The 21,690-nt window shown below is 43.9% G+C and overlaps 1 protein-coding gene across 4 annotated transcripts in view; it reads right to left on the bottom strand.

The window, feature by feature from the left end:
• GLRB (glycine receptor beta) overlaps positions 1-17,923 on the bottom strand; it is a 28,807-nt gene extending 10,884 nt beyond the window's left edge. For all 4 annotated transcript variants that reach the window (XR_014515083.1, XR_014515084.1, XR_014515085.1 and 1 more), the window contains exons 1-7: positions 17,569-17,923; positions 14,258-14,413; positions 4,543-4,649; positions 3,384-3,451; positions 2,987-3,216; positions 2,119-2,201; positions 978-1,118 (exon numbers count right to left, since the gene is read on the bottom strand). Coding sequence is in view for 1 of the 4 variants with exons in the window: in XM_083456735.1 (XP_083312861.1) it covers positions 978-1,118; positions 2,119-2,201; positions 2,987-3,216; positions 3,384-3,451; positions 4,543-4,649; positions 14,258-14,379 (751 nt within the window). In the remaining 3 variants the exon portion in view is untranslated. The remainder of the gene's footprint in view (positions 1-977; positions 1,119-2,118; positions 2,202-2,986; positions 3,217-3,383; positions 3,452-4,542; positions 4,650-14,257; positions 14,414-17,568) is intronic.
• Between the last annotated feature and the right edge of the window lie 3,767 nt (positions 17,924-21,690).

The raw sequence follows: 21,690 nt of genomic DNA, 5'->3' as shown, positions 1-21,690 counted from the left end.
CAGTGAAAAACCTGTTTTTCTGACAGACCCAGTGAATTAACTCTTTGGAGTTCTTGCCTATATTGTTAATTTTCTTCAGTGTAACAAGGAACGGAGCAATCCCAACCCCAGATCTGCTGACTGAAGGGGCTAGGACTGAGCAGAGGTGCCTCTCCACTGGTGGAAAAAGGGCTGCTGGCAGGAAGGGTCATGTCCTCTGGGGAGGTTCTCCAACCTCAAACCTGCAAAAAGTTCCACTGGCATAGAGCTGATTCCACCTGTTGTTGGTGGTGTCAGGTTTCATATGTGTGGTAGAAGCAGTCTTGGATCTGCTACAGCCAAAGCCCCTCTGTTCCCCCAGGATTGGGGTCCCTTACTTACTCCAGCCTGAAGATCGCCTGAGTAATTTGCCCACCTTTGGTTTCAATGAGAAGGGGGGAGGAAGAATGCTGGGGGAGAAAATGGAAAATGCACCACTTTTCACTCTGGTTGGGCACTGGAAGTGGTGAATCATCAACTGCTTCACTCACATCCAGAGTAACTGACATATTATATTTCTGTTTACGGTTTCTGGCACCATTCAGAAATATAGGTGCATTTTCTCAAACACGTTCTGTCTCACAAATAAGCATACCATTCATAGGGTTGATTGCTATCTATATCCTGCATCAGGGTAGACAATGTGGTGCTCTCAAGATGTTGTTGGATTCCAACTCCCAGAATTTGACAGATTATCACCAACTCCCAGAATTTGACAGATTATCACCAACCAATGTCCAAAGTCCGTTTCAGGGGCCTAATCCAGCCCACCGGTCGGTTTAATCTGGCCCCTGTGGCAGTTTATTTCCTGGAGTAAAATCCTTAAAAAGATCAACAACTTTGGTTGGCCCTTCACTTCATCAAATCTGGCCCTCTTTGAAAAAAGTTTGGACACCGCTGCTATAGGTGAACAGAGTCTGACCATGCCATGAAATTCATCAATGTTCAATAGTACATACCAGTTCCTTTGTAGTATTTGGTGCAGTTGCCATATTCAATATCTTCTTTCCTAATGTCAAATTGTGGCAAAGCAATTTTCTCCAGTTGAACAGGATCACCAGATTGCCAGATAAATCGTAAATCATCGGTAGTGTAACCAACTAAGTGTTTAGGAAAAAAGGATTAAGAGATGAAAATAACAAATGCAGTAGCCAAAATATATTCCTTCATAGCAGGGGGTTGGACTAGATGTCCCTTGTGGTCCCTTCCAACTCTACAATTCTCAATCATACTGTCCCCTAGATTATTTGACTCGAAACATGCCAGCATCATTACTTTATGGGTATTCTTTATGCTGGTCATATCTCACTGCTGCTGAAACATCTTCCCTGATTTCCGGTTTGTTTTCAGACACAATTCAGCATGCCATTATTTGACTCAAGAAGCCCTATATGCATCTGGTCTCAGGCCATCTGAAGGATCACCTTTTCTTTGAAGAACCTTTCATTTGGTTAAAACTGTCCTCTGACACTATGCTGCAGGTGCCTCCTTCAAAGTTGAGTTATGTCTCTACTGAGGATTGGGTTTTCTCCCTTTTGATATCCCACCTGTGAATCTTTTCCCTATGCAACCGCATGGCTCCAATCCCATTGCTACGCAGCCCACCCCAATCCAGGCAAGGAGCAGGGAGGTAGGTCCACAGGTCTTTCCTCCCTATCACATACATTACTTTGGCATGGTTCCACCCACCCTCTGCAGTCTCTTGTGATACAGAATCCCTGAAGTTGATAAGCATCCCTGCTAAAACTACGCCATGATCCTAACAGCCTTTGACAGATATAAATTTCAGTGAAAACCAGTTGGGCTTCCAAGCAAATTATTTTAAGATCAGGCCTATGGAGCACAATTATATGCACTTTAAACTCAGACATAACTCCCACTGAGTTCAGTGGGACTTACTCCCAGGTACTTTGATGCATAGGATCAATGTACCACAGCTAGGGGTTGAATTATAAAAGACAGAGACCAATGAACATGATTTTTTGAAACCATTGTACAAGTCCACATTAAACAGCCTTGTGCACTGTGTATCCTTTCTTCAGTTTATATAGGCACAACAGGAAGCGGTAGCTATTTTTATGCACAATCTGATTTACATACAGCTCTCCAACTGCATCTTGCAACGCTGTGTATCCATAGGAAACAAGGCCAAGTCCAACGGGCAGGAAAGCGTAACGGATAATCTGGAAATATAAACCGAAAGCTTGTGAGCAATTCAAAGCAACCTTCAAGTTAAAAGGGGAGGTGGTGGCTGTTGTTTGCTTTCATGTTCACAAATGTAGCAGATCAGTATGCAATGTATTCATATAAAGATGCACTTATTTTTCTACTCTAGGGGAGTTTCTTTGCAACATTTTCAGCACGTAGAAAACACATGCTTCATTACAGCATACAGCACAGAGACATGATCAGGCCCATGGATTTATCTGTATAGTATCCATGTGGAGTTGTGAATGGGAGAAATTGTCAGTGGAAGAGAATGATCCCTGTGCTTGTCTTATTCTTATGTTACACTGAATACAGGTATAAGCTGTCTCTACATTGTATGAAGGATTTGATGTTTCCTACAGTTCAGCTATTGTGTATGCAAGTATACAGACTACACTCATTCAACGTTATAAAACAGCTCAATTGTTTACACACATAGGTACTCATTATACACTTGTTGAACGTAACATGTGAACACCCTTCTAACTTCCTAAATCCAGTGGTTCATCTCCTCAGAAAGATTGCAGATAGCCATACCATTTCAGATCAACAGCCATTCTAACTCACAATTTTCAAGCTAGCATTCAGGCTCATTGACCATATAGTAGCTCCACTTTATTTCTCAAAAGTATTGTGTACTTAATTTAATTTAATTTAATTTTTTTAAAAAAATCCCAAATCTGTGCCTCAGTTAATCAAGCAGTGACTTTCATTTGCTCCAAGTCTATAATAAAACTTTGCAGTTGAAAAGAAAAAGTACCTCATGCTGACCAGTACGTCTCCATTACGGAATATAAAGAGAAGAATGTTTTCTTGTGTGACGTCATGGAAGTTGGCATTTTTTTCATTTGCAAAGAACAGATCTGGCTTCCACAGACATTTAAACATGGTGGGATCTACAGTTAAAGAGTCAGACCCCTTCCAGTCAGTGGGCAGTTTAAGTCGAGGATCATTCCATTTTTGTCTTAGGAAGATATTCACTCTGTAATCCTATTGGAAACATATTATAGAATGCATCAGACAGGCAAGAAAATGGCAACATATGAAGCCTAAATCAAGAAGCATGTTTACACAGCTCTATTTTGGTTTCATGGAAAGTAGGCTATAAATTATGTTAATAAACCCACAAGCAGATATCCAAGAAACAGCAGCCTTACCATAGTTGTCTCTTGTATTGATCCAAAACTGTTAATGAAAATGTTGACTGCTACATCAACTGGAATTCCTAAAAGAGAGAGAGAAAGAGAATAAGTCTTACAGTTTTCAAAAATAAAAATAAACAATCTCTTCCCCACATTTGAAAAACCTTTATAACAAAAAGAATTGGGATAGTTCTGTTTCAAGACTCATGCAGTGGGTAGGGAGGCTGAGGAACTGGGAGAGAAAAAAAGATAGAGATATATTAATAGGGCTGCCAAAGTTGTTGAGCAATGCAGTGCTACTCAGAACAGACCCACTGAAATGGATATCACTAACTTAAGCCTATAAATTTGAATTGGCTAACTCGAAGTATAACTTAGTTGGATACAACCCCAGATGTGCATGTAACAGCAAGGGCAATGATCCCTGGTAAAGTAGCACATTTCAAATTTCACAACAGCATTAGGGAAATAAAAACATTTTTCAAATAGTGAAGCCCAAAAAAATGGGTCCCCTGATGTCACTGTGACATCGTGTGATTGACAGGTGGGTATCCCCACCCGCATGTCACAATGCGGCTCGGTAAGAGGAGAAATAAGGATCTGGTTCACTGCATCTACTTAACCACCTCTGCTCTACAATCCCCCTGATGCAGATGGACAGAAATGAACCACCTTCCAAGGAGAAGGTTGCCTGTTGCCTCTCTGCCTGAGTCATGTATCTGGGCCTGGCCTCCTTCCAAATCAAGGACAGAAGGGCAGCCTTTGGAGGCAGGTGAGATGAATAAGGCACAACCCCCACAGGAGTTTTTAATGATGGAATTAATTTGGTTTTGAGTCTCCATTCTGGTTCCATTTTGCCCATCACTTTACCTGACACTTCCTGGCCATTGCCACAACTTCTACTCAGAAGTATTCTCAGTAAGCATGCATAGGATTGTAGCCTAAGTGATTAATTGATTTTCTTTTCTTTTTCACAAGCCAGGCTAGGATTAAAGGGCTCAGTTACCTCTCTGTTTACTGTGGACTGGAATCTCATCAGTCCATTCCATAGGATTAAGGGAATAAAATGTAATTGGTTGTTGGTACACACGTACACACACACACACACACACACACACACACAATTTTTAAGTAGCTTCAACAGCTAAACTGAAGTTATTTTGCATTAACCAACCTTTGAAATTTGGTCTTATCCTGGGATCGTAAGTAACCAGAAGTCTATTCAATATGTTGCTGGTAGAATTTGCAGGCACCCTTGCAAGATCTTCAGCTGACTGCTGTCTGTTAAAAATAATGTACACTGTTTATTTGTGTTAGAATTAGACAGTTGATCTTAGTATATTTGATTCAAGCTCCAAAAATTAAACAAAAACAGTGCAGAAGACAAATTTGTAATGTATTTGAACGAAAGAGCCACACTTCTCTGAAAAGCCTGGATCTATTTTTTGTTTTGTTTTGTTTTGTTTCTGACCCCTGGACAGTTAAGTCCAGTCAACGGTGACTATGGGGTTGCAGCGCTCATCTTGCTTTCAGGCTGAGGGAGATGGTGTTTCTCTAATACAGTGGTACTCCAGGTTAAGAACTTAATTCGTTCTGGAGGTCTGTTCTTAATCTGAGGTACCACTTTAGCTAATGGGGCATCCTGCTGCTGCCGTGTCACCGCCGCACGATTTTTGTTCTCATCCGGAAGCAAAGTTCTTAACCTAAGGTACTATTTCTGGGTTAGCGGAGTCTGTAACCTGAAGCGTCCGTAGCCCAAGGTACCACTGTATGCACATTGAAAGCTAAAAATGCAAAAATAAATAAATAATAAAATCCACACCCCCCCCCCCCGTTAACAGAAAAGCAGATGCTGTGCCGATACAAAGTTCACACAAACCAGTCTTCCTTTCCTTTGGTTTTGAATCAGGCTCAACCAGACTATACAGAGTTGCCGTGATTCTCTGCATTCATAACAAGCATTTTAAAATGGTATCTGTCTTCTTCCTTTTATGTCTTCAAAATCAAAGTGATTAGAAACAAAAGTAGATGTAAATGTCTCTCTGAATGTCAAGCGCATATGTCACTGAGAGCAAAATGTCATCTGTCTTCATTATCCAGCAAAAGTTGGCAACCCCCTGGAAAAGCTGTAACAGCAAGGTGCATGATCTCGCCTGGGGTCCCCAATGTGGCACCCATGGTGTCCCTGGCATTCTCAGACATCCCTTGAGTGTCCACTGAGGATCCCTGACCCTCCTAGTTTTTTATTTTTAAAAAGCAAACAAACTCAGCTTTTAGGGGGAGGGCTGTTGGGTTAGGGGGGACATTCTGAACATTGCCAATTTTTGAGGTTTTCAAATGTGCCCCATGACCCCAAAATATTGGGAGGGCTCTTACTTATCCATTATGCATATTGCCCTATGAGATAAAGAGCATCGCCATGGTGAGCACAGGGCATCACATAGTGTGTGATTGAGATGTAAGGAGTTGCACGTACTACTGGAGGTGTTAGAACTTCAAACCATTTTGTGGTGGCTTTGGATAACTCTGGGAATGGGGTTGGCTTCATCAAGACACACTGGCCCTCTGGACAATGTATACCTGCTTGACCCATTTATGGAAGTGCATTGAATGCAGGACAACAAATGGAATGCAGGGTCTGAGTGTCTGGAGAGCTCTTGCTATTAATATGGCGGCATTGCTGTTTTCCTAGTAACCTACTTAAAATTCCTAATGTCTTTAGATCATGGTGATCTTAAGATTTCATCCTTTCACAATGGCAAAGTCCAGCAAAAACTCTAATATGAAATGCACGCTTAAATAATGTGCCTCAGTAACTGAGTCATGTTTTGTGCTCATAATCAGTTAAAGAGTTCGTTCATAAAATGTCAGGAAGTCAGGCATCGTAGGATGCTGGTGACAAAGAGGGTGCTCAGCCAACCAGCAAGCTAGCACCTGTGCAACCGTTGTTGAAGCAGCAGCATGAGCACTTTGAAGGCACCCCAAATGCCAGTCAAATGCCCTCAAATGAAAATGGCAGGCATTCCCAATATTGTGAAGAAGCCTTACGTTCAATACATACTGATGGAAAATGTTGGGTTCAGTCAGAAGCAAAAAGAGTGGGGGGGGGGGACTTTGGCTTGGAGATGTTTTATAAGTTGACCAAATTATAACTGAAATGGCATACAGTAGATGTTCTAATAGGGGTTTTATGGCAAGGCTTAAATAACCATAACCTTCTACATAATAGTAGATTGGAATGCTGCCATGTGGCCAGAAGGCCTTAACACTGCAGCTCTCTCTGCTTGGGCCTCTCTGCTTATGCCAGGCTTACTCAATGACTGCCATGATGAAGCATCTGCTGTCAGCTCAGATGGCAAGAAGAAAAAGCTAAGAAAACCAGAAGTGGCAGGAACAGCTATCAGTGTGGCTGAGCCCACAGAGAAAGCTGATGCCCACAATTAGAGCCTCCTACACATAAGCAATACTGTATTGGAAACTCCTAGCCTGCCTCGTGAGAACCAAAAACATTACAGATATATCAACAGAGCATCTCTAACCTTAGTGCATCTCATAAAATGACATATGCCACCTTTAGGCATTAAACATGTGAAGGAGAGCTGTGGGAATGAATGCACTACCTTTTCTGCACTCCACATCACTGTTCCAGTTTCCCTCCAACTTGCAAAGGGCACCTGTTTGCAATGGGGAACCTTCTGTATTTGTGCTGGGTTCCCAACACATTTTGGAACCCTGGAAAAATCAGGGTTCTAGAAGCCCTAGAAAATTGGGGTTCCAAAAACCGTAGGGAGCCTCCATGAGTACAGGAGGGCCACTTCTTTTCACATCTGCCATCCAACTGCCATCCCAAGTCTGGGAAATGGTGGGAAATGTAATGGAGAGGAGGGACATGAGCTAGTGCACTTGCATCATGGACTGGTTGGACAAAGAGGAATGGTGGGAGGAACTGGCTGGGGAAGCACCAGGGCTCAGAGCCTGAGGAGTGGTGGGACAACAGTGAGTGGTCTGAAGGACAACAGGGAGAAGTCTGGGGAAAGGAGGTGTTGGAAGCTGAAGAGGTTACAGGGCCTAGTGAGCTGGGAGAGTGTGGAACAGAGAGAAGTCCACGATCAGAGGCAGAAGCTGAAGCAGGAGAGTGGGAGAAGGGAGGCCAAAAGGTAGAGATGAGTCAGGCTAGTGAAGAGTCACTAGTCCCCCTCCCTCCTGCTGCAACAAGCTCCCCTTCCCCCATTCTCCCAGAACCAGAAGAGGCATGAAAAGAGCAGAGATGTTGGCTGCACAAAGTCACAGTCTCTGATTGCTTGGAGAAAGCTTGGAAAGAAGGAGATGGGGAATTTCTGTCTTGGCAATGGATTTTTATGGAGTAAGACCACTGGGAATGAGCTACTCTGCTCATTAGGCCAGGCACTCCACCAAATCTGTAAAGATTGTAGTTTTGCTAATAAAGAGTTACCTCCAACTTTGAACTGTGTGTTGACCGACCGGCATGTTCCTGTGACAACTTGTCTCTTTAGGACACTTCTCACACATTCACTTAAAAACTAACCAGAATGCCTCATAAGGGCTGCAAGTATGATCATAAAGTCCAAAGACACAAGGCCACTGGAAAATAGAGATGGGTAAGCTTGCTCCCACTTGCTACGATTAATGATTTCCCCCAAAATGGTTCGTTTTCTCACCTAATCCAAGGTTTGTAGGTTACTCACCCACTCACCCAACTCCCCTAGATGCCACCCATTCACCCTGAGCCTTTCAATCCTCTTCCTTTTCTTCCAGCACAAATTACCTATTGCAGGCAATGGCATTTCACATGTGGTATAAGAATAACAAAGGCTGCCCTGGATAACTAAGTTGTGCTGAAAGAGAATGGGGAGGGGGCTGTGGGAATGGGGACAGGTAGGAGTGGATGGTTATGGGGTGGGAGTGGTCTTCTCTCCCTTGAATTTTAAACTTGTATGGCCTCCGGCAAAACACCTTTTCCTGCTTCCTGGTAGTTCAGATTGGTGTACATTGTTTTAAAACCAGTACAAAATGAAACTTTGCATAGCTATTTGAAAAATGCATGACACATAGTAGCCATCCATGTAGAGGTTGTAGTTCCCATAAGGTCCAAAGCCCTGTCTGACAGATAAGGTGCTTGTCCATCACAAGCAGAAGAACTGCTATGGATTGCCTGTGGAAGTGACTCTGTTCCCTCCCCGTTCATTCAGGCAGATTCAAGCAAGAAGCTAGCGATGACACAAGGCTAGCAGATAGGAAATCACACGGTAGCGAACATATTCACAGAACAGGATAATGTCTGGCAGTGATTAGGTAGCAGGTCATTGCTGAATACAGGCAAAAAAAGCAACAAATATCTTTTTTGCCTTTCACTTTTCTCCTGAGAAGCAGGATCACAGCACTCCTTGATGCAGTGCCACCTAATAGCAGCCACATGAATTCAAACAAATACTTTCATGGTAGATTTGATTCTTGTAGAAAAGCCTGCTCCAGCAGAGCCAATCTATGAATTCTATAGCTTGCTAGTTTTGCAAGCTATATATGAGCAACAACAATTCAGAGTTTTAAGCACTACAAATCCCATGCTGCTATGTAACACTGATGAAACACACCTGTGCGATCATATATCTATTTAATTATAATATGCCTGGCATATATATATGCCAGGAGAAATCTGTTCCCTTGTTTGTGATCTGTAGAATTACCCCGTGGTACTTTCTATGGCTTATGCTACCATGGGCATCTTTCCCCCCTATGCTTCTCCAGTGCAGAAAACTCCTCATACCCTTAGGCAAACTGCTACTGCAGATTAAGAGCCCTTACTCCCCGTATTACCATGTCCCTGCCTACATCCAATGGAATCACTTGTTTCTGTTCAAAAAGTGAAATTTTATTAGGGTAGGCTAAGCTCTGCTTCCCGCCAGCCCACACGCACAAAGACCATGGACAAAGGAAGATTAAGCTTGACACTAGGATAGCACATTTTGCCCTACTTCAATTCAAATTCCACTGATAGCCAGAGACACAGCACAGGACAACACCTGCAGGAAGGGAGGAAAATTATTCTCCCCATCTTTCTTGTTCTTCTTCTGGCCTATCTTTCTGTTCTGTTTAGTGCTAACCCAGCTGGGCTATACTTCCAGATTCTCACAGAAGGCATGAAAAAGCCTACAAGTAGCAGACAGCAGAAGTTTGTGTTCCAGTCGCTGTAGTGAAAGACGCTGGATCAGCATTTCTGATTAATGAGCTCATGCTTTTAATCTGTTACCAAACCATTAATCGACTAAACATCCTGATTAATTCAGTAATGCCTTCAGGTTCAGTAAAGAGGATTTTGTCTTTGGCTACATAGCCTGGAATTTTAAATAAAATGACTCTCTAATATTTACATTATTTTTTTTTAATCTCCTATAGATTATTAAAATGACTACTACTGCCTTTGCAATGCATACAGACCTCCCCTTCTCCCCTCTCAGTCTAGATTTGAATGCATGAGGCCATGAGCCCAAATTGCTGTTCTGCATACAGTAAGTCAAGTGTGTACAGAGGTATTTTGCTGTAGTGGTTAACATGTTGGACTATGACAACACAAAATCAGTTACAAACTGGCATCTTACTTTTATGGACTGTTGTATATTATATGGTAATGCACATATTTCTGGTTTGTTCATCACACAACAAAAAGGCAAACATCTCTCCATACTATAGAATAGATACAACAGCCTCTTTTTCCAAATGTATCAGAAGAAACATGAAAACAGGAAATGTGGTCCATTCATGTTTCCTGTTTCTGTGGTTGTTAGGAACATACAGAAGCTCTCTTGCCAAGTTACCCTGTTTCACAGGGTTGAAGGTTAAACTACAGTCAAGGAAAATCACAAAACAGAATGCTTGCATCCATTACTGAAACACTGCAGCCTTTCACACTTCCTATTCTGGACAACACATTGAGTCTTAAGGCACTGAATCTTAACCCATCAGTGGGTACAGGGCAAGGCCAGACAACAAAGTGGATGGGAGCAAATCAATACATACAATCGCTCACCTTAACACATTTGCACAGATGCACACAGCTGCATGCACAAACACAAAGCTATTTCCCATGGAAGCAGAGTCATAGTTATTATTCTTAGTAACTCCAGTCGAGTGTCACCTTCCATTTTCCCAACACCCTTTATCTGTCCTGAATGTTCAAAAGGCAAAAAGAACTCAGTACTTCCAGCATAAGGATGGAAATAATATCAATTCACAATGCAATACCTGCCTTACAGCTATTCAAGTCCACAAACTTCAAAACAGCATCCTGAAGATCAGTGGCGTAGCATGGGGGGTGCGGGGGGGGCAGCCGGACCGAGCGCAACATCTGGGGGGGGGGGCGCTCGCACTCGCAGCTCTCTGCCCCTACCTGGCTCACTCACTCTCTCTCACTGCAGTGCTGGCTGTGCGAATCCGATCCGAGCCGCCGGGTCGCCGCCCACTGTGGAGGGGGGGTGCCAGGCGTGCGGTGCGGTGCGGAGAGAGAGCGAGGGGCTATCTGGGGGAGGGACAGTGCAGCGGGGGGCGCAAATTACTTGCCTTGCCCCGGGTTAGGGGGCGCAAATTACTTGCCTTGCCCCGGGTGCTGACAACCCACGCTACGCCACTGCTGAAGATTGCATGGATGCTCTGAATGTTCGCAAGGAAAAGGAATAATAGAATTGTAAAGTTGGAAGGGACCACGAGACTCATCTAGTCCAACCTCATCAATGCAGGAATCTTTTGCTCAACATGGGGCTCAAACCTATGACCCGGAGATTTATAGCCTCAGCTCTACCAACTGAGCTATCCCAGCACTACAAAGAGCCTACATATTTGCTAGGATAGTTCCTCCTCTGCTTTGACCTTCTTGCAAAAGATATTCTTTGTAGAAGTAGCTGCACTTGCATCATCAACATCAAAGTCCTTTTCAGTCTTAGCCCCTGCCCACTGGACAGCTGATACGTGAGAGTGGAGGATCAAAGGGCTAGAATGAAACACAGTTCTGGTGTGAATCTGCTTCATGGGCACGAGGTTGCCCATCGCTGTGTTAAATTACCAGACCCTGGGCCTAACCTGAAGCTTGTCATGCCAGATTTCACCCAAAACTTGTATTAACGGCACCAGAAATATACACCCACTTTCTTGTAATAAGCAACAGGAACCATGGTACTCACTTAAGTCCTTGTACATGAGAACTTTGCATTACATTATGTAAACAGTATCCTAAGAGTTGTGGTGCTGGCAAATAAATACTTACAATGGGATTCCCCAATTACTGAATCAATGCTATGTTATAATTTATGCTGTCTTCCAGCAGTGGACATAGAAATAATGGCAGGCACAGAGCACTGATGAAAGTTTTGCATCCATTGTGGTTCAACCTAAGTCAATGGGACCCACTCTAATCCTTCTATTACACAAAAGCAACATATACCAAAAGTGAATTTTGCATCAACCTATCTTACACAAGGAGTGGTTAAGCAAGCTTATATTTAAGCAGATAATACATGAAAGACATTCCTTAAAAGGCAGAACCCCACAAAAAGATGAACTATACAATATCAATTTGATGACTTCTTTATGATTATGCTATATAAAGTGCAACTGTTGAAACAAGCTGGCTGAGATCTAAACAGACAGAAGAAAAGCCTCTCAAACCAGTCAATAATTACATAACTAGAGCTAAACAGAAGCATGAGTAATCATGGCAAGAATTCTCCTATTTGGAAAATGGAAGAGCATTTCCAGTAAATATTTGCCTGCAATATAATAATTAACTTCTTTTCCCATGCAGATTCTCATCCCTGCAGTCCCATCTGTTGACTTCATATTGCTACTAGCCAACTGAACACTAGAATATGGTACCTGGCTAACAGCCTGCCCTGAGGGAACAGCATTGATACATTTTGTAAAATACTGAATTTTACCTACACAGCACCCAGAACCCTACCAGCCCAAGAACACTTAATTATAAGCACTTGACCAGAGATATATTGCATTGCCAAATTGCCCACTGTAACACTCTGTCCTTAAGCAGACACATTATAAACCTGGACTGTACATAAATCTCTTGCAGTACACTAGCTAAATTATTGTAGCTACCTATAAAATGTTTGTGTCATGAAAATGTTCTCTGCACAGTACTTTCCAGAAATAGAAAACACCAACATCCTCCTTATAATTCATCTTCAGATCACTGAGCAATTGAGTGTTGTTTTATTTTTATTAGACAAGCTACTATTTTAAGTGTGGGGGAAACTTTCAAGCTACTTGAAAGAAAGGTGGAACATAAATATAACATTAAAAAAATAAGTTATGCAGAATGTTTCTTCAAGCCTATGTGTTCATTGCAAAATATAGGCAAAGATAGAGGTGGTTCATACTTAGTGTACTTTCTATTAAGCCATGGTAGATAGCGAGAAGCATTTACCATGTGATAATTTAGCAAAGTGTGCATTTCTTAAGCAAGTTGTCTATATTCAAGTAGTGAGGAGAATCTTATTGCTGTCCTGCTGCCTCACATTTAGACCATGTAGAATCTGCATTGTAGTTCAGGGGTTAGGAAATGGCAGGCTGTGGGCCAGGCCACCCTACAGGACCCAGGAGCTCATTTTGGGCAAGCCATACCCATCTGCCCAGGTAAGGGTGTGGTCAATAAAAATGGGTTTTGTGGGCATTGGGCTAAGCACTTTGCATAACACTTCCCAAAAGCCTGATAATCAGGTTGTCAGGCATTTGGGGAGCACACAGGGCTAACAAGCTATTTGAACTATGGGGCAGATAAAGTTCTGGCTCACTTCCCCATCTCTGTTGCATACCAATGGCTTACCAAGTTATTATATAGACTTGATAGTAGACAGCCACTTAATAAACAGTAGCCTCCTCCCTCCGTGCTAACAACCGAACAAGCCAAGATTCAGTACCTAACCATTGTTTCCTGCTACATGTGAACCCAGAAGCAATAGTTAAATGGCTTCAAAACTACCCAGGATACTAAGCCATATATTGTCTTGCTTTGAAGTCACTAACCATAGTTTTGAGGTTTGGGGACAAGCTTGTTCAACTGCTCACACAATGGGCAGAGGAAAGCATCTGAAAAGGAGGTCTGGGAATATCATGGGTTTTTGGTTTAGAATTGCCTGTGAAAATATTTAGCATGTAAATTAACTGGAAACCAGGCACTCATTATCAAAGCTTTAATTGATCAATTCAAATCAACAAGGGTGTTGCTGATGTTCCACCCCCTCTTTGGATCTCACATCATCCTTGGTCTTTGGGGCACCTGTTTCCAAAAACCCATTTACCTATCCATGAGGTTTTCCCTGGTTCTGTTTACCCCTTTAACCTTCTTTTCCTCCACATTTTTCTATATGTCCTATCTTCAAGCATTCAAATCCCAGCGTCTCAGCCCATTGCCTTCAACAATCTTTCCTTCGGGCCACTAGCCCTGTAAACGTCAGCTGTACCGATCCCCTTCCCCTTTCCCATCCCCACTTCCTTGTCACTCCTTCTTGCCAACTTTTTATGGCTTCTTTATCCACAGGTCATGTGCTGAAGTTTCTTCCATGCAACCTGACCCTTTGCTTCTCTCAAAAATGTTGAACCATCCATCAGTATTCTATTACTGACATCCCTTTACATTGAGCACGTAACATATCTGTATACATACATGATTGATGGTTAAACCTTGTTGAGAAGCTGCTGGCAGTTTCAACTAACAAAACACCTGACTAGCTACTATTGGTCATGAATAAACAGAGCTCCCACACTTCCAACAATCTGATAATAAATAAGTAAAATGAAAACTATAAACATGCACTTTATCGCACTTTCATTATACACAATTAAAATAATATATGTAAGGGACATACGAAGGGCAGAGATACTGCTTCTTTTTCCCTTTTCCTTTCTTTGAAGATTTCTCTTTGGAGTAGACTTCTTCAATGCATAAGAAGAAGAAAACAAACCCAAGAATCGCCAGGGAAAACTTCATTGTGGGGACTTTTAAGTCCAGAACAAAAGTTGTCCTGTGATAAACAAGAGGGAAAAGTCATATATTAATGAAGTTGAATGTGAAAAATAGGAAAAAACTTCCTACCAAGGAAGTAAACAGCTATTAATCATTGTAAACACTAAATCATTCCAATGACAAGCTACTGTATAAAGGCTGCAATGCTATTACTGCTTACCTTGGAGTAAGTCCCATTGAACTCAGGGATTTTATTTCTGAATACCTAAGTATAGGATGGGACGCGGGTGGCGCTGTGGGTAAAACCTCAGCGCCTAGGACTTGCTGATCGCATGGTCGGCGGTTCGAATCCCCGCGGCGGGGTGCGCTCCCATTGCTCGGTCCCAGCGCCTGCCAACCTAGCAGTTCGAAAGCATCCCCGGGTGCAAGTAGATAAATAGGGACCGCTTACTAGCGGGAAGGTAAACAGCGTTTCCGTGTGCTGCGCTGGCTCGCCAGATGCAGCTTCGTCACGCTGGCCACGTGACCCGGAAGTGTCTGCGGACAGCGCTGGCCCCCGGCCTCTTAAGTGAGATGGGCGCACAACCCTAGAGTCGGACACGACTGGCCCGTACGGGCAGGGGTACCTTTACCTTTACCTTTAAGTATAGGATTGCACTGATAATTTATGTGGATTTCTCATTAATTAGAAATGCTTGTATGAATAATTTAGATAGATTTATTGGCTACAATCTAGAATAGTGTTGGGCATGCTTAAACCCAGTAAACTCACTCTGTCTTGGATCATGACCATTGTGTTCTAATAGAACATGCATTCATTATGTAAATTATTTGAGGGGGAAAGGCAAGTAAGAGTAGGGAGAAATGACAAAGCTATATGAATTTTGCATAGTGTGGAGAAAATAGGTAGGGATATCTTTTTCTCCCTCTTGTATATTACTAGAACCAGAAGTCATCAATGAAACTGAATGTTGAAAGATCTGGGACAGACAAAAGGATGTACTTCTTCACAGAATGCCTATTTAAATTATGGAATTTGTTGCTATAACATGTAGTGATGAGAGTCAACTTGGATTCAGACAAATTCATGGAGGATAAAGATGTCAATGTCAATAAGGCTACTAATGATGGCTACTACCTCCAGCATCACAGGCAGTAGCTGGGGATCTTGATGGGCAGAGTGCTGTTTCACTCATGTCCTACTTCTGGGGGTCCATAGAGATATCGTTGGCCTCTATGTGAACAAAATGCTGAACTAGATAGGCCTTTGGCCTGACTGAGCAGGATTATTCTTAGGTTCCTAAATGAGCAGCTGCCTAATAGTTGGTAATTTATACCTACAGGCCTGGTGTTGATATGTTTGCAGAACAAACTTACATCTTCCAGAGGAAGCTACCTAAATGGAAATCCACCTAGATGAGCTTCCCAAGAACTAAAACTTACAATATGTATGCTGGCATACACATATTTATAACATTTCAACAAAAAAAATACTTGCAATTATTGAGCAAATACAAGACATACAGATCCAGGCCTTGTCCATCCAACCCTTATTTTCACTACTAGTTCCATTAATATCAGTGGGAAGTTTTAGTAATGAGTGCTAATTAAGACATCCCACTGAACCATGTGTCTTTGCTAACAATGAATCACCTCTCTTATCATTAGTCTTGCATTTACTGCCCCATTCACAAAGTGAAACAAATTGCATGTGTTGCTTGCATCACTGAGAACATTTACTATCACACTATATTTGCATAGCATCTTTCTTATTGAATATTTCTTATCGGCATAAAGAATAACAAACACATTTCCAACAGAGCTAAGTGTTCATGTTCAGCACCAAATACTGCTTGCCTGCTCCTAGTTGCACTGAGTGAAGGAGGGGAAAAATCTCTGCATTTTATGATCTCCGCACTATATGGCGGTGGGGGTGGGGGGAATTGTCCGGGCTTCACTCTCTAGAGCAAGTGCCTGAATCTTATAACGGTGGCTGCATTTTTCTACATCTCCATTCATCTTTTTCTAGATGCAGCCACATTTTTTTTTCTTAAAAGCAGAAATATATTTATATCCCTTCAGTCACAGCAACAGAAGACATTCTTGTCTTCCTTCCAAGAGCAACAGAAGAAGCATCTCCTTATGCCCAGAGCAACAGCAGCCGGGGCTCCCAGCCAAATTGCAAGACATGGGACTTTCCATTCCCACAGCCAAGCTATGATCACAATGGCGGTTCTTCCCTGCCGCAGCACTGGGGGAAGCGGTGGTGGTGGTGCTTCCCCTGTCCCTCCAGTACCACAGTACCAAGTCACCCAGCAGCCCTTCCCCACCCTCCCTACCAGGGGACTTTTGTGACCTCTTCCCCTACAGTATTCTAAAGGTCAGCAGAAAGCACTGGAGCACTAAGAATTGCAAGCGGCAAAAGTCCAATGAAGAGGGAAAAGCACAGAGCACATTTTTCACCAGAAGATGAGTCTTGAAAGCCAATTTGAAACCAGTCGGTGTTTTTCTTTGTCGTCTTCTAACAGTTGCCTATGCAACCTTGGCAACAGGTGTTCACACAAACCTCCAACCTTGCAGGACCTTGCTTGCCCTCCCCACTCCCACATTTGAGCGACAAGGCCTCTGTGCACCATGGATCTCTGGCCAAAGCCACTTTCTTGCCTGCTTCACACACAAATCGTAATAGTGGTGCCTGGAGACCTCCCTAGATTTTACCCACTGCCACCACCTCCAATTTCCAGGCAAAAGCAAAATATTCCCTCTTGGACCAACTGGAGTTTCCCGCCTCTACAGTCGAGGCCAGGCTCCCTGGCTGGCTCCTTCCTCAACCAGCACAGCGCCAAGGAGGCCCCCAGATACCTCCCCAACCTCGGGAAGGGCCAGCCATGCAGAATGAGCCGCTAAGCGCAACAGCAACACCCCGCCAGGAGCTGCAAAGGTGCTGGCCGAGGTACTGAAAGAAGGCAGCAAGGCAGGAGCTGCTGCAGAGGGAGAGGGCGGCTTGGAGATGGCCACCTCTGCAGGGGGACGCAGCCAGGCAGGGCTGGGCGCGCACGGAGCGCACAGAGCGCCCGTTGCCTTGGCACGGCCAATCGCCCGGCCTCTCCCCGCGGCCACCCGAAGCCTTGCCATCCCTCCAAGCGGGCGCGGATGGAGAAACCCCTCCGAAGCCCAGCGACGCGGCCCTTTCCGCCAACGTCCAGGACTTACCACAAGCCAGGGAAGAGAGAGAGAAAGAGAAAAAGAGAGAGACGGCCGGGATGCCACCGGCGCCCCTTCCACCCGCTGGATTACAGCCGGAGATGGCTGAGCAGCCTGCAGCGCGCCATCGCCCAGCCGAGGTCCTGCAGCCGGCCCGAGGGGGAAGCGATCGCTCGGCGGCCGCCGCGGCGCTACCAAAATGAACCCTGCATCAGAAAAGCGTCCATCTTGCTACTGAGCATGTGCACACTGCCCGAGGAGAGGCGGCCAGAGAGCATGTGCGGCCCCTTTGCACATGGGCAGTGGGGACCTGAAGCCTCGGAGAAGCTGCTGCCCTTGCTCGGCTCTGCCCTCACTCTCAGTCACCGCCTCGTCGGCTTGCAGTGCGCGGGAATGCGAGGGCTGTGGTAACGGGAAAGGGCTCTGCAAGCGCGCGTTCGCCCAGCCTTCTCGCCCCCTTTCTCCTGGAGCATCGGGGCTGCGGTGCAGGAATAATGGTACATAACAGTAACAGAAGGGTTCGGCGGGGAGAATTTAATCTCAATCTAATCGTAGTCATCTGGCGTTGAAACACAGGCACCCTTTGCTGACCTACACGAAGGTGGCAGCCTGGCAGAGGGCATGTTCCAAAAGCAAGCAGAGCCCGACCTGCCTGTCCCTTGGAATGGCGCTCTTCTTTTAATTGACAAGGCTGCTTTTTTGTTTTTGTTTTTTACTGTAGCAACACGTCGGGACAAAATATGATCCTGCAGTATGGTGGCCTTCTCCCATCCAAACAAGCAATGCCAAGCAGGTAGCTTTACTGGTGTGCAGCAGAAGATTAAATAAAATGGCCATATGATCCAACCCTATGATTCTGTGGGAAATCATAATAAAATGTTGCAGGCCAGACTCAGCTTTCCAATGCAAGGAGAACTTGGGAAGAATGATCTGGATCTCACCACGCTTGCCAGGCAAGACTTTAAAAAAATAAGAGCCAATGAACATGATATTTTAGGAGAGGTTCGAAATTAGAAAGAAGTAACAAAATAGGATGAGTGATGTTGCTTCCAGATAACTTGTTTATTGGGGATTTGTTCTGATTTGTTGGTGATTTGTAGGTGATTAGATAGCATTGGCTATTTATTGAGCATTCGTTATATTCATTTGCAGAAAAATTCAACAATGTTGCATCAAGTAAATGTGATTCCACACTTTACAATACATTTTTTGTATTGAAAAAGTAACCCTTTTTCCGTTTTCTTCTTGAGAACTGGGTTTGTTATGCCAGAGCTCCAAAGCAGCTTTAACTGTGCAACCTGAATTTGCTGGTGTCTATTTGAATCCCACCTAAAAATGGCATAAGAAATAATAGGAGCCTGTTGGATCAGGCCAATGGCCCATCTAGTCCAGCATCCTGTTCTCACAGTAACCAGCCAGATGCCTCAAGCAAGACCCGAGCAGAAGAGCATTCTCCCCACTTGTGAGTTCCAGGAACATGTTTTCAGAAGCATTGCAGTCTCTATCCATGGAGGCAGAGCATAGTCGGTGGTTGGTTTATCATCCATGAATTTGGCTAATTCAAGACTATGGCCATCACTTCCTCCTCTGCATAATTATGTGCTCTGTGAAAAAGTACAGTGGTACCTCAGGTTACATACGCTTCAGGTTACATACACTTCAGGTTACAAACTCTGCTAACCCAGAAATAGTACCTCGGGTTAAGAACTTTGCTTCAGGATGAGAACAGAAATTGTGCTCTGGCAGTGCGGCAGCAGCAGGAGGCCCCACTAGCTAAAGTGGTACCTCAGGTTAAGAACAGTTTCAGGTTAAGAACGGACCTCCAGAACGAATTAAGTACTTAACCCGAGGTACCACTGTACTTCCTTTTATCTCTCCTTAAGCTTCCAACATTCAGCTTCATTGGATTTCCCTGCATTCTAGTGCTGTGAGAAAGGAAGGACAACTTCCCTCTCCACTTTATTCATGTGACAATCCAGAAGCATCCCAAGTCCTTTGCACATCCTCCTCACGGCCTTTCTAATGTAACCCTGAATGTAGGATTCTCAGATCATCCTTTTACCAAGGTGTACTGACAAGCTCCAGAAGTTATTTGAAGCTCATGGATTTGCAATGGAGGGGAGGGGGGACTCCTTAAATAAGTCACATTTCCCATTGTCGCAACCAAAACAAGGAAAGCGGAAGTGAATGACTCACTCATGTACTTCTTTTCAACATGCAAAGGGACTCTGCATTGATTTTGCCACATTGTTTCCCACAGCAATTATATAACATTTTCAAAGCACCAAAAAGGGTGTCCTTGCAAATCTTACAAAACTGTGTCAAGGCCTTACTGTTCAGAGAAACATAACTTGAAATATAGTTAACTTGTTTGCCAACAGAGATCTCATTTTGGATAGTTTAGCTGGCTGGAAGTTGAAGCCTTCAGCTATGTTCAACCTGCATATAAAGAAAGACAAATAGATGATCGATGAAAGATGACAGATAGATAGATGACGGATAGATAGATATCAGGGGCTGTCTACTCCTTTGCCCTTCCATGACACCTGACCAAATCCACCTCCCTTTATACCTTACCTGTCATGACTTCCAGGCTAGCTGCCTAGTGAAATCAGAGATGCAGAGAGTTTCTATTAGTTATTTTATTTTAAATCAACAGAATACACAGAGAGACCATTGATAATGCTCCCTTCAGTCTTGGGATGTTGCTCAAAGTGTCCGCTCCATCCCCTTTGCAGCAATTCCTAGCTTCCAAACCCCTCCTTACTGCCTATGGTGGCCAGCAATGGAATCTTTCTGTTTTGCCTTCTGCTCTAAGATACAAAGAGATTGCTTGGTCCATGGAGAAGGAGGAGGTTCCATCAGGCTTTCACAAGTGATGTAGTGTCCACTGTATGCTGTACTATTTATCCCACTTCTGAATGCTGTCTCTGTTCAGGACTAGAGAATCTGCTTGCATGCTCATGTTCCGCATTTTCCATTGCTTCCCAGTTCTTGGCTTCCTCTTCTGGGATGTGTACTGTTCTCCACCACCACAAATCTGGGTCCATTGAATCCAGGTCCATCATATCATCAACTTCCTCCTGCCCAGACACATCTTGAGGTGGAGGTCTCCACCACTCCTCTGTGCGAAGGGCCTCCACCCTCTGTGAAACCTCACAGTAGGTGTGCAATTAATGGAAGGTAGAGGTGATTCATGGTGCTTCTTGCCCTCTGTTAAACAACTTACCTGGTCCTGTTGCGGTTCCTCATGCTGCAGTTGGCAGGGCAGCCTATTGGCTGTAGAGCATGATGACACCTTACCTTTTTATTTATATAGGAGAACACACACACACACCTCACTTATTTAAAAAAAATACCATAAGCCTCTAGTGACTTTCTTTCAATGGCAACTAAGCCCCAGGTAAGCACTGTGCTCCTGGAAATTCTCGTTGCTTAGAAAAGTGGAGTGATGGTAACAATATTCCCTAACTTTCCAGCTGATGCATTCAGCATTTGCTTTCAGGTGATTCTCTCATCAGGACTCCTGGCTTTTGTTGTATGGGTGTCAGCTCATTATTACTGGAAAGCAAATGATCCTCCTGAAAATCAGGTGTACATGGGGTGTCTTGCACTGTTGGCAAGGAGCTGTATCAGCGCTCCCCCCTGGGGCGGGGAAATCACTTTACTGCATGCCTTTGTGCCATGGTGCAAGAAGGACAGGAAGTTTCTTCTGCATTTGATATTGCCACAACAGCTGCATCATGTTGCCACACGCATATACATCATGCACTCCATAGTCTAATGGGTAATTTGTGCCCCTCACTAGGTCTGCATCCCCTGGCAGGAGTTGGTTTTGCCAGCCCCTAGGTAATCTCTGTACCCATGAGCGAAAGAAAAGTCATGACCATCACACAGAAGAAGGCATACACTGAATTCTTCCTTTGCATTTTTCCTTGGTATAAGAGCACCTGCCCGTAACATGAGCATGCAACTTAAGCTCCTCAGTTTCACATACTCGTCTGAAATCTTTGGCTTCCAGCCTCTAGTATTATCAGGGATTACTAGTTGTTGGGGGTCATGACCAGTAGGGTGCTATTGTGCCCATGTGGGCTTCCCATGGACATCTATTTGGCCACTGGAAAAAGAGAA

This window comes from Podarcis tiliguerta (assembly GCF_965153285.1).
Source record: "Podarcis tiliguerta genome assembly, chromosome: 9".
Taxonomy (NCBI): Eukaryota; Metazoa; Chordata; class Lepidosauria; order Squamata; family Lacertidae; genus Podarcis; species Podarcis tiliguerta.
The sequence above is the reverse complement of the archived record's forward strand: the minus strand, read 5'-3'. Positions and strand labels throughout refer to the sequence as shown.